Below are 12,971 nucleotides of genomic sequence, written 5' to 3' on the forward strand. Positions count from 1 at the left end.
TTTTCTCTTTACTTTAAAAATGATGCTCAGAATTATTTAATACTGTTTCACTGCTGTTACAATACAAAATGTGCAAGATTGTATTATATTTATTCTGTTCTTGCATTAAAATTATGATTCTTTTGTACGGTGAAGTCAATGATTAAAACAAAACTTAATAATGTATCAATATTTAATAATGTTACTATGCTTGATGTGTATGCTGTGCTGTATGGTTATAAAATTAATAGAAATAAAAAAATAGAAATGATGCTAGTGTTGTGACAAGATGCATTTAGTGGGGGTGGGGGAGAGGACAAGAAAAAGAGTAGGTTACCCTTAAGCCCTTATCCCCCTCTAAATTACCTAAATCATTTTGCCAACCCTCCCCCCACAAACAGTCAGAATGTCCTCTCTCATTTGCCTCCTCCAAAAGAAGAAAGGGGCTGGGGAGGAAAAATAACACTAGCTCCATCCTTAGAACATGAGATTCTTAATCTCAGGGTTGTGGGTTTGAGCCCCATGTTGGGGCAAAATATTCCTGCATTGCAGGGGGGTGGAGTAGATGACCCTTGTGGTCCCTTCCAACTCTACAGTTCTATGATTCTATAGAGTGAGGAGGGCTGCAGGCCCAAGAAGGTTAGTCCTGGTCCTGCCAATGTCCTTGGTGGCCACACCCCTCCAACATCTGTACATTTGGCTACTGTGTACGTCTATGCATGCACTGATGTAACAGATAAAGCTCCCTCATTCAAGTGGGGGATGCCGACCGGGTCAAAGTTTAGCTCATGTGGCCCCTCCTGCATGTTTTCAAGGGGTGGGATATCTGAATCCCCCGATGAGAAATTCATTTACCATGTTAACAAACTCTTCATCTTCTTCTTCCTCAATGCTGCTAATTCCAGCATCGTTCAGTTTATAGTCATAGACCAAGCCATTTTCTGGGAACAATAATTCAATCTGTGGGAAGAAAACAGGCAGTGAACATCACCGCTAGCTTTACTTCAGAAGAGACTAATATAAAGAATGTAGCGTGTGGAAACAACTTCAGAGTGATTCCATCCTGTTTATTTAGGTAAAGTTGCTATATTTTCCTGTATCTCCCAAAATAATGATTCAGAAGCAAGGCAGGCAGTGTTAATCTGTGAGACAGCAGAAACAAGGAACTCACACAAATTCTGGAAATACAGGAGCCCCATAGCTGCCTTTAGGAGCAGATGCCATTTCCATCAACTTGCCTTCTCGTCTGCCATCTTGTTCCTTAACCAAACACTGAAGGCCACTCGGCTTTGGGCATCCCCAGTCGCACCCACACTCCAGAGCAAAGCAAATATGAACCACGGTTCAATCAGTTCGCCAATACGGGCTGTTTTCTCTGGAGGGATTCTTTTCATTCCCTGAAGATTCAATTAGCAGTACAAACGAAGCAGAACAAGTTAATTAGCGACAAAGTAAAACCTTAGATTATCTGCAAAATCTCTCTAAATTCCCTACATGTATTTTGGAGGCCTTTTCTGAAAGTAGCTCCAGTCTCTATGGACAAAGAAATCTATTGTAACCCAGTTGGTGCATGAAGTCCCTGATGAACAAATTCATTCCAACTGTCACAGCATTAACCCCAAAGTGGTTTAGCATCTAAGTTTTAGTTATCAGACCCTATCAAAGAGATATTCACAAATGATAACGCAGTAAACAATATCAAAGCTTAAGTACATTTCTGTCTGCTAATTCCTCTGTTTGTTATCAATAAATCTAGAACTTATTTCCACGTCCATCTGTTCAATTGGACCCAGTTGTCCATTCTACTTTAGCCTGGTAGGACCCTGAGCATCAACAGCTACACCAGCCCTACCTCAACGGGAATGAAGGGTTGAAAGAAACAGTCCAACAACTTGAGAAGACTCATTGTCAGGTTAGCATCTGTAGAGGCAATTATTTCCTTCACTGAACTTCGGACAAATCTGATAGAGTCCTGAAAGGGTTCAGAAGATCAAGAGTTAAATATTGTTGTTATGCTTTTCCGGCCTTTTTTCCTCTGATGGGACTCAAGGCGGCTTACAAATAAAAACTAGAATCAATAAAAACACAGAAAACCAATAATTAAAACTCAGCGAAGTTGTGTGCACAGAATGAGGTCCATTCACACAATGGGACTCTCCTCCCCCAGAATGTTCCCTGCACCCCTAATTCTGCTCTGGAGGGTTGGGAGAAAACCCACACAGGTTTACATGAAGACAGCGCTGAAAGTCTTATTGCACAAGTGGACATTTTTCCATGAACGTATATGCCCCACTTAGTTCTATACTGAATTTCTCCCATTCTGCAAGGGCACACTTGATATGGCAAGGCTGGGGATTCAAAACTATATGTACTTCTGAGGCAACACCATATAGGAAGGAAAAGCACCAGAGAAACTTTAGTTTGGCCATTGAGCGAATACTGTTATTAGTCTTAACCTGTTGATTGTTAATATGGAGGAAAAAGTGACCAGGAGACATGAAAATGAGCTAACCAGCCAATGCCATTTTAACAAATCACTTCACAAAGTAATGAAAGCAAGAGCCACAAAAACCTAAAGTGAGAAAATGCCATTAAAAAAACAAATCACCATGAATACACAACTGTAAAATCTTAAAAGCAATCCGGTTGCTAAACTTGGAAGCAAAAGAGACAGGGTTCAATTCACAGAGAACTTTCCCACTGCAAGCCAAATAACAATAAATTGGCATTTTGGAAGATTATAACTCTTGTACCGCACAGGTGAAGTTCCTGTCATCTAATAAACTGTGTTCACCAGCTGCCCCAAAACTAATAAAAGCAAACTTGATAGGTTCATATCCCCTTGTTTGGCTAAAGGCTAGGCTGACTTACAGATTCTACACTGAATCAAAATATAGGAATATTGTAATGGTTCACCTCTAGGAATCTGCTGAAAAGCGAGTCAAGGGCTTCAGTGAATGGCTTCATAATGTCTGGGATTCTCTTCAGCCAGCACTCAGTGAAGGGCTGTAATCCCAAAATGCTGGGTTCCAGGTATACCATGCCACACCGGGAAACAGTGGCAGGGGAAGCAACAGCTAAATCTTGCACTTCAAACATCATAGTCATTGCCTGGAAATGAGAGGAAAGGAGCAAAACTGTTTCCCACAGCTTTTCACAAAAGGTACATAGTGTGGAGAGGATCCTAAAACTCCAATCCTTCATTAAGTGGGATTATGTATTAGTGAAATCACAGTGCTGGTCAGCTGTATCCAGCATAAATACTAGAATTGTGTTCCAAATACAGTGGTGCCTCGCAAGACGAAAAGAATCCATTCTGTGATTCTCTTCGTCTAGCGGTTTTTTCGTCTTGCGAAGCAAGCCCATTGACGGATTAGCGGATTAGCGCTATTAGCGGCTTATCTGCTGATCGGATCAGCTGATAAGCGGCTTAGTGGCTTAGAAGAAGGGGGGGGAACCCAGCAGGAACTCGCAAGACATTGTCGTCTTGCGAAGCAAGCCCATAGGAAATTCGTTTTGCGAAGCACCTCCAAAACAGAAAACTCTTTCGTCTAGTGAGTTTTCCGTCTTGCGAGGCATTCGTCTTGCGGGGCACCATTGTACAGTAATTTGGGCCTGCTAAAATCAAATGTCTACATTTCAACCAAATATTCCTCTTTCTCAGAGAAAAGCAGACTATACATTTACAAATGATTGTGTGTGTAGATACCAGGAAACGAAAAGGAGGAAAGAGAAAGATACCTCTGTTAGTTTAATGATTTCACCAGAGCTAAGACACAACTTCTTGTTATCATCCAGCACAGTGTTCATATTTTCAATCCAAACAGCATCAACTGGACCATCAAACATGTACCATTTCTTTTTTTGATCAGTAGCTATGGCTCCCACTCGGATAAGAGCAGGAAGAATCCCATCTGTCCTATGAGGTGGGGAGGAGATATACAGGAGTCAACCAAATAGTTGCACACTTCCATCTAGCAATGCCCAGTACAATTTATGACAGCATCACATCTGTGAACCCAAACTTCTCTCTCCACATCACATATGCAGGCTTCTGCTGTTTTGAAGATCAATAAAGCAGAATCTGCCTTTTTTTAAAAAAAGTTTCCTATTTGATTATTTTGATCAGAGCAAATGAAGTGTCAATGCATGTAATTATTCATTGCCAGAAATGCAAAGGTATCAATTGCTTCTGGATGTAGCTCAAATGTTTTATCTCTGGAGGCAGTCCAACATTTTATCTCTATCAATCAATAATTGTTATCAGTGTAAAACTGCTATAATTATTGCTCATTTTTGTTTATCCATACACTTAGTATATGCATGGTCTTCTTTTTACAAGATCAAAAGAAAATAAAACCCTCAGAGGCCCAGCTGGAAAGAACACTGAGCAAAAACAGTATTGTAAATAAGTCACCACACTTAACCGTAATATGCTATGGAAACAGGTTTCATAAATATGCACTTCAGCCCAAGTCTGCAGAACATTTACTTGGCATACACGCATACAGTATTGATGTATGTACTTGACATAGCAAACAGAAAAACAGTATTATAGTGGAGTTTTTCCATGGGCTGTGTTTTTATGGCCATCTATATTACTTCACTCCTGAAGATGGATATGTGATTGTAGTGATCCATAGAACCAGTCTCCATCAGTTCATCTCTAAACCTTTTACCCAGAGTGTGGTGAGATGGCCAAGTTTAAGGGAAGGGAAGAAAAATCTCCTTAAATAGTTCTGCCTTCCTTGTGTAGAGGCCATCAGAATAAAAATAACAACTCCAATGATTAATGAATGAGAGGACACATTTGCAGGTGCGGATGCATGTTTAGTGTCCAGTTCTCATTAGCTTTTAATGCCTTGAATATCTCTTTCATGTTACTTACACAGGCTCATCAGCAAAAACCCAACGTAGAAAGCTCAAAAAAAAGTGTATGAGCCAGCCAGTTATCCATTTAGTGTTATGGATTTTCTTAGGCCATAGAAAAGTACAATCAAAACATATGGGCATTAGTTAAAGTTATGCCTAACAAAAGAGGAGCTTTCTTAAATTTCAGTTTATAGAGAGCTTATAATTCCTAAAAAAGGGACACGAGCAGACCAGAAGCCATCTAGGACAGATAAGGACAGTTTTTATCTTTTACCATTCATGAGTCAACAAGTCAAACTCTCCATACAGCTGGCCCATTGTAATAGATTTGGGATTCAATATAAAATAATTGACGGCTTCATAGTTTCCACCACTGACTGAAGGCCGACCTTTCAAAGACGTCATTGCAGCTGCCAAAACTTTGTAACACTGAAGACAGAAAGAGTGCAAGGGAATAAAACATCATGGCATCTATTTGAAGGCTGAAAAGAAAGACAATTCAGACTCACCATGAATCTACAATAATGAAGAATGCAAAGTAGTAACAAAGGACTTTGCCCAAGGGTTTGACATGGTTAAGAAAAGAGGATTATAAAAGACAAGCACTGATCACAAAAACAGAGGAGGGAATGGCCTTCATTCTTTTGGAAAGTTGATGCAATAACTGCAAACATCGCACTGCAGAAATCCCAGCAAAGCTGTGCAGGCTCAAAGTCACCCATGCTTGCCTTAATGAGGCTCTTCCAGAGTACACATAAGATCAGTATATCAGTTTTAATCCTAGTGTTCTTATTTCAAAGCTCTTCTATGCAGGCTGCTACTGTACTTGGCAAGAAGGGATTTTTCTGTCTCAGAACAGTATCTCGAACAACATTAAGCCAAGCACAAAGGCTGGAAATGCTCCTCCTATGGTGTAAGTGCTGGACAAACCATCTTAGTGCTATTTCCCTTTCATCTGTTGACAGCAACACCAGGCATCTCTGGCAGTTCTTACCTTAGTTTTTCCTGAGCCTGTGGGCCCCACCAGCATGAGACCATGACGTACCACAGTAGTTTCATATAGCTGGATGCACTTCATCACAAACCCTGGAAGAAAAAGATCCAGAATGGGAATGCCTCACAGTTGCTTTCACAGGCCTGCAGGTCTATGGATACGAAACTGTGTGGATGCTATAAGCCCCCAAAGCACCATTGAAGGCACACACCAGTTTGTTCCTTAGCTATCTTGAGAAAGATGTCAGCACAGCCTACAATGCTACTCTTACTCACTCAATCCTTTCATAGCTATCACACATTTTAGAATCCAGAGAGTGATATAGTATACATGTAAATAAAAGCACATTTTCACTTACGGCACACCAACTTTGTAATTCTCTCCCTTCTTGGCATTAGGTGAAAAACCATTTTATCTGCCTGGTATTTTAGACTGAACTTGGAATTATTATTTGATCTAATTTTAATGTTCTAAAGCTTTGTTCATTTTTATTATTGTTGTTTTAAATATTCTTTGCTCCAGGAGCTATTTTAGGTTAAAGCATGTAGCAGAATGAAAAATAATAATAAATATTAAATATACACTAAGTTCCAGGCTACAGGGAACGAGACAGAGGGCCTTCTCGGTAGTGGCGCCCGCCCTGTGGAACACCCTCCCATCAGATGTCAAAGAGATAAATAATTACCTGATATTCAGAAGACATCTTAAGGCAGCCCTGTTCAGGGAAGTTTTTAATATGTAACGCTGTACTGTTTTTAACACTGAACGCGGGTGGCGCTGTGGGTAAAAGCCTCAGCGCCTAGGGCTTGCCGATCGAAAGGTCGGCGGTTCGAATCCCCGCGGCGGGGTGCGCTCCCGCTGCTCGGTCCCAGCGCCTGCCAACCTAGCAGTTCGAAAGCACCCCCGGGTGCAAGTAGATAAATAGGTACCGCTTACCAGCGGGAAGGTAAACGGCGTTCCGTGTGCTGCGCTGGCTCGCCAGATGCAGCTTTGTCACGCTGGCCACGTGACCCGGAAGTGTCTCCGGACAGCGCTGGCCCCCGGCCTCTTGAGTGAGATGGGCGCACAAACCCCAGAGTCTGTCAAGACTGGCCCGTTCGGGCAGGGGTACCTTTACCTTTACTTACTGTTTTTAACACTGATTGGGAGCCACCCAGAGTGGCTGGGGAAACTCAACCAGATGGGCGGGGTATAAATTATTATTATTATTATTATTATTATTATTATTATTCCAAGTTTACCGTCCTACTTAGATTGTACAGTATTCTGCCAGAGTGTTAGAAAACAGTAAAAACACACACACCAAAAAATCTAGATAACAAATGCAATTGGGAACAAAATGAGCATAGATTTGGGGTTTGTACTTTTCCTGGTAAGAATTTAAAATGTTAAGTGGTATACAGATGCTTTAAAAATAAACAAATGACATTTTCCTCGCTGCTGTGAATATTTTGCTTTAAGAATTTTTGGGCCTGATCTACTTAATTTCCATTTTTAATGCTCTGAGAACAACATCAGAGCAGAGGTTAAAAATGAATGGAAAGACAAATTTATTTATTGAGGCTGCAATCCTATATCCACTTACTTTGGAGTAAGCTCCACTGAACCCAGTGGGACTTAATTCTGAACAGACAAGTAAAGCATTGCTCTGTTATTTAATTATGGCATTTGTATCCTGCCTCTCTTCCACACAACTTGAGGTGAAGAACATGGGATTCCCAGATAGGTTCCATCCAGGCACTTAAAAACCCATCCTCATATAATGATCTGTGCACTACGATTGCTGAAGAACAAATTATAATCCACTGCTGTGGTGCCAAATTTCCAAAGTTCACAAGAAAACTCCACAGAAGCAGTGTGTTACTTTTTCACTTACCATCAACATCTTTCAAGTTGTCTTTAAGACAGTATCTGTGAATTGCTTCCTCCAGGATGCCATAGTCAATAGGTTCCTCTTTGATCTTGGGAAACAGATCAGAAATTATACCATTGAAAAGCTTCAGGTCATCCTGCAGGAATTTAGGAACATTGACATCCTTGATGGCCCTTAGGCAAATCAGCTCCTGCAAGCAAGAAAAGTATATTAGTAAAGATTCATCCTCTTTTCTTGGATCTCCATGCCCAGCCTTTAATTGCCACACTCTGAAATCTTGATTATTCTACAGAGCTACTAATCTTTGTACTTTGACAGACAGATGATTGCAATTAGGACTGTTCTTTTCAATTGTGTTTACTTTTCTTGTTCCAGACATCTTCAGCTAAGATGAAAAAACGTGGTGGTGGTGGTGGAGTTTCACTGAGGTTGCTGAAAGAATGTTATCAACAATCTTAATTTTTTAATGAAAAAATCAAAATAAGCTAAATAAAAGTTACAAGATCGAGCCCCAAATGGAATTGTTGCACATTTTAGCGTACAAATCTTTGTAGATTAGGTACAGACAGAGCAGAACAAAATTTTAAACAAAGTTTAGTCTTAGCACAGCCTTCACCAACATGATGTTCTATGCCCCTGCTGGGAAGTTATTCCCAACACTCTGCCCCACCAGATGAGCAACACATGTCCAGAATGTAACCAGCAAAGTGGCTCTTAACTATTCTAGTCATCCTCATGCAACACTGCATATGGAGCCATTTGAAGTGGGACTACTTGAACTTGCCTCGTCCATTGTTGGATTTTCTCTTTTGAGATTGCCAGCCGCTGAAATGACTGTCTTCACAGCTCTCATTCCAAAGTCATAGTGATCCTGCAGCAGAGATATGGGAAATGACAATAGTGGAAATAGGCACTGAAATGGAATGGCAAGCATCTAATCAGTTAGACAAGAGAAGGGAACAATCTGCCAATCTCCTTCTCTACTTGCAGCCCAGCCTCTTTCCTAAGAAAACAAAAAGAGGGAGAATCTTTACATAGCTAGGCCTAGGCTTAAATACTTTCATTCTGAACAAAGGTAAAAGACAAAGAGTAGAGAGGCAGAGAGTACTGTTATGAAGAAGGGTATTCGATACTGCAGCAATCCTCTTTAGTTCTTCTGTCCTCATAAAGCAATTCCTTGGTAACAACTGAAAACGAAACCAGGGCATGAGCGATAACATTGGTATGATTGCACAAAAACTTGAGCTAAGGAGGATCAAAATGGATAAAGGACAGCCACGGAGATAGCAATGAAAGTGAGAAGAGAATATGGTGCTCCAAGATATCAGAATCAGCAACAATTCTGAGATACAGGATGTACTCTAATGGAACTTTAAAGATTCCTCCTACACTAGGAAGGCTGGATGGCTCAAAAATACTGACCTGGGAACTGAGTTGTTCAGAAGACAATTTAAAGGTGGTAGTGATCTTCTTTGCCAGAACTTTGGCTTCATTGAAGCCAAATGAATACAGAGAAATCTCAGCAATCATAGAGTAATCTGGAACCATCATAGCCACAGGACGAAAAAGAGCCTGGAAGGCATACAGTCACCATGAAGAGGGAAGGCTCCACATATATTCACTCTTAGCAATCTGTGCTTATTGATGGTAAGCAAATTAAAAGCAATCTGCACAAAAGAGGTTATCAACCCAAGTGGCAGCAACCCTTTATAATTGCACACAGAAGACAGAATTTATGAAATTTGCCAGTTGCAGCTGAGATCTTTTTTTAATGTTCGAGATTTCTGAGGAGGCATTTCCAACTATTTGGGGGATAATATAACATCTTATTGCATGATCAGACTTAGTAGCATTCAAAAACAGTCTCCCTTGCCAACGTGAATTTAAGTGATTTTCCTAACTTTGTGGGAGTGGAATGAAATCTCTTTCACCAAATTTACCTATGCTTTGAAATTGGAAGAGATTTTCTCCCTTCAAAGCAATACATTCTAGGGGTTGGGATACTCCCATCCCATTTATGCCTACAAATAAAGGATGGATTCCTCTATATATGACGGAATATATCAGATATTCCTCTCCAATGTCAGACACAGAGCTCCAACATCAGAGAGGAAGATCTGATGTCAGCTCCTGCCCCCAACGCCAAAGCCACTAACACCCTGGTCCAACCAGTGTTTGAGCTGCAATGTCAGTATAGACAAAATTGAGATATATTGGGAGACATTAAGAGGTGTGCCTGAGGAAGACCAGGAAACAGCTGGGATTTGAAGGATCCAACTCTTTCCTAGTCCCCTGATACACCCCCAAACTGGGGACAAATTTAGACATACCTCTAAGCTTGACTCAATCTCTCCCTCCACTATCTTGCTCCATTAGAGAGGGGAAATGTACAGAAGGTGGGAATTAAATCTGGAAATAGACAAAGGACTGCAAGATTGCCTCATTTTTGGATGTGGTCATTGAACTGCCTTTTGTTCCTGCCCCTTCCCCTAACCTTAAAACTGCATCCTAAGATAGTCAGAACGTAGATGTCATCTTATAGCATTATAGTTAAGTAAGAGACAGTTGTTCATATTTGTACTGAGTGTGGCCAAGTCCAGCAGTGTTTAGTTACCTTTAAGTTATCTGGTAGCTCAGTGCGTCCGGCATAGCCAGGGTTCATTGTGATGAAGACTGCACAAGATGGAACCAGTGCAATTTCAGCTCCTTCAAACATGAAGCGATCTACCTGGACCCAGTAAAACATTATCATAGTGAGTAACTTGCTGGTAAGCAAATATCCTCAATTCCAGATGGAACAAAATCCTTTTTGTGTCAAAACAGATAAATCTAACTCTACAAATCCAGTCAAATGTCCTCACTGGGCTGGTCCAAAGATGCACACTACCCACTCATCGGTTTGCAGACAGGACCAGATTCATTTAGAATTCAGTTGGACACACAATGACATCCCTCCCTTAGATTTGCACTTCCCTGAACTTGGTTCACCCTAAGACACGGTTGCTCATTCTACCCTGCAGTGGCTTTGGCTGCATTTGCATCCACTGCATCTCTTCTAGAGGTGTGTCAGGTGGCAACTTGGGCTACTCCAAATTCTTTCATAGAGAGTTATAAGATGGACTTGCATGCTTCCTTGGAGGATGCATTTGGAAGGCATATCCTCCAGAAATTAATTCCTCATCATTAATTTGTGTTTTTTTTAAAAAGATATTTAGAAATTACAGAAAAAAAGAAAAAACAACAACAAAAAATTCAACAAGACATACATTTCGATACATAAAAAAGGAAAATAAAAAACAGAAAAACCAATACAACAATACAATAAAAAACACACATCCAATACTCCATATCTTTATCTTTCATTTGCTTGTTTCCTCGACCTCCTCACACCTCCCTTTTTGTATTCTAGTTTAGTTAATTGTTTCAGCAAATTCTTTCCATCTTTCTCAATTTTTGTTAAGTAATTTATCTTAACGGTCTAACATATTAATTCACTCAGCAAATCCTTGCTATCTTTCACTGTGTTCTGTCATTCAATTTACCTTAATTTATTTTAACCTTATCTTACCATAAAATACCTTAAAGCTTAAAACTTAATATTTATTTATACATAACTCCTTATATCATTTCTACTAAAGCCAAATAGTTTCATTCCAACATTTTTCCTAATACTCATTAGTTTTACACTAATTCTCAATTATTATTTTTTTTAAAAAAACTTTCTTCCAATCTTCATCCAACGTCTCTTCTTCCTGGTCTCGGGTTATGTCAGTCCTTACTGTCCATCCCATCTAGTCCATCAACCTGGTGCTCTTGTGTCCGAGGCTCTTAAGTCTCTTCCATGCCCCTTCTGCAGATCTTCTTCTTGTTTATATCTGCACTTTACCTTGTCTTCTGTTGATCTTTTTCTTAGTTTCTTTCCTTTCTCATTGAGGAATAGGTCTCGGGGAGACTCCGACCCAAAAATATCTCCATCTTCCCTCAGCAGATCAGCCCATTCCCCACACTCAGCACTGTAGTCCAAAAAGTATTTAAAAGCATGTTTCAAAGACCCTCCAAAATTAAAAGCCCCCACAACTCCAGACCCCCCCCGGCCCACTCCAGATTGAATCTTCAAGAACAGCGGCTTATGCTCCTGCAAGGCCTCGGGTCTCTCCATTTGTGTTACTTGAGGTTCAACAGCGACCTCCTCCATTATCTTCTGCACTTGCACTTGCCCTGTCAAAACAAGTTCCTGAGTTGGTTCCTGAATGGTTTCTATATGGGTATTCACCGTTTGTCCAAAGTTTTTGACTGCAACAGTCATCAAATCCATCTTCTCATGCATCTGCTCCAACAAAGCGCTTGTCTTGCAAAAAGCAAGCCCCAAAACTTCTTCTAAACACATTTTTATTCAAGGCCAGAGTCTGGTCTCACGATCCTAATCTCGCAGCTGTGAAATCCCCAGATTGACTCCAGCAACAATTTAACAAGCTCCCTCTAGAGGAGACAATTTCTATTTGTATCCATCTTTTGAAAGCAGGTCCAACAAAGGAAAATTACTTTCATTTTTCATATATTTTGTATCTTTTGATTGGAAAAGGCAACATTGGAATCAGTTTCTTTCTCTTTTTTTTAACTATCTGTCAAAAGACGTTCCATTCACAGTCAATGAACTTCCCCAAGAATTTCTGTCTCTGACACCCCGTTCCCAGGTTTGAGACGCTGGAAATTTATCTTTCTTTACTCTCTCTCCTGCAGGCTTGAACAATCAAAATTCCCCCCTTTTCTCCTGCTTCCAAGAGGGGTTTTGATGGTTATAACTGAAGGAAATTTAGTCCTTTATATGCGACTTTCCGGACTTTAGCTTGCAAATTTTTGCTTCAGTCTATTTACAAAAAGTGGAAGGCGGACTTCCTGTTTAGAACCTTCCCGCTTCAGTGCCAAATTAAAATGTTTCTTAATCCAATTTTCCGTTTTACTCATGAGTACTTGTTTAGAATCCAATTGTCCACAGCAAAAAGTCAGCGCTCTCCGGCAACGGCTGTGCGGCTTCACTCCGTAAAAGTAGCAGTCGATTCAAAACACCACGCCGCTCACCCCACGTCGCTTCGGATCCCCGAAAAAGGGTTTCCCTGCGAGTAGGGGAGGCGCTCCTGGTGTCAGCCAAATCCCACGTTCCCAGGCTTCCTCCGCCTGGGATTTTTAAAAGGGTGTCCGCCTTCGCCGCGGCGGCAAGACCCGATTTTCACGGAGCGGGTTCCTCCCGGTCAG

At 40.8% G+C, this 12,971-nt stretch overlaps 1 protein-coding gene across 1 annotated transcript in view; it reads right to left on the reverse strand.

Moving 5' to 3' along the window:
* Positions 1-12,971, reverse strand: part of DNAH1 (dynein axonemal heavy chain 1) — a 115,085-nt gene that overhangs the window by 44,563 nt on the left and 57,551 nt on the right. The window contains exons 31-41 of the mRNA XM_082214625.1: positions 10,333-10,446; positions 9,141-9,290; positions 8,503-8,589; positions 7,722-7,908; positions 5,846-5,937; positions 5,126-5,280; positions 3,721-3,898; positions 2,896-3,090; positions 1,832-1,951; positions 1,218-1,376; positions 835-939 (exon numbers count right to left, since the gene is read on the reverse strand). Coding sequence (XP_082070751.1) covers positions 835-939; positions 1,218-1,376; positions 1,832-1,951; positions 2,896-3,090; positions 3,721-3,898; positions 5,126-5,280; positions 5,846-5,937; positions 7,722-7,908; positions 8,503-8,589; positions 9,141-9,290; positions 10,333-10,446 — 1,542 coding nt within the window. The remainder of the gene's footprint in view (positions 1-834; positions 940-1,217; positions 1,377-1,831; positions 1,952-2,895; positions 3,091-3,720; positions 3,899-5,125; positions 5,281-5,845; positions 5,938-7,721; positions 7,909-8,502; positions 8,590-9,140; positions 9,291-10,332; positions 10,447-12,971) is intronic.

The sequence above is a fragment of the Podarcis vaucheri genome (genome assembly GCF_965113315.1).
Source record: "Podarcis vaucheri genome assembly, chromosome: 2".
Classification (NCBI taxonomy): Eukaryota; Metazoa; Chordata; class Lepidosauria; order Squamata; family Lacertidae; genus Podarcis; species Podarcis vaucheri.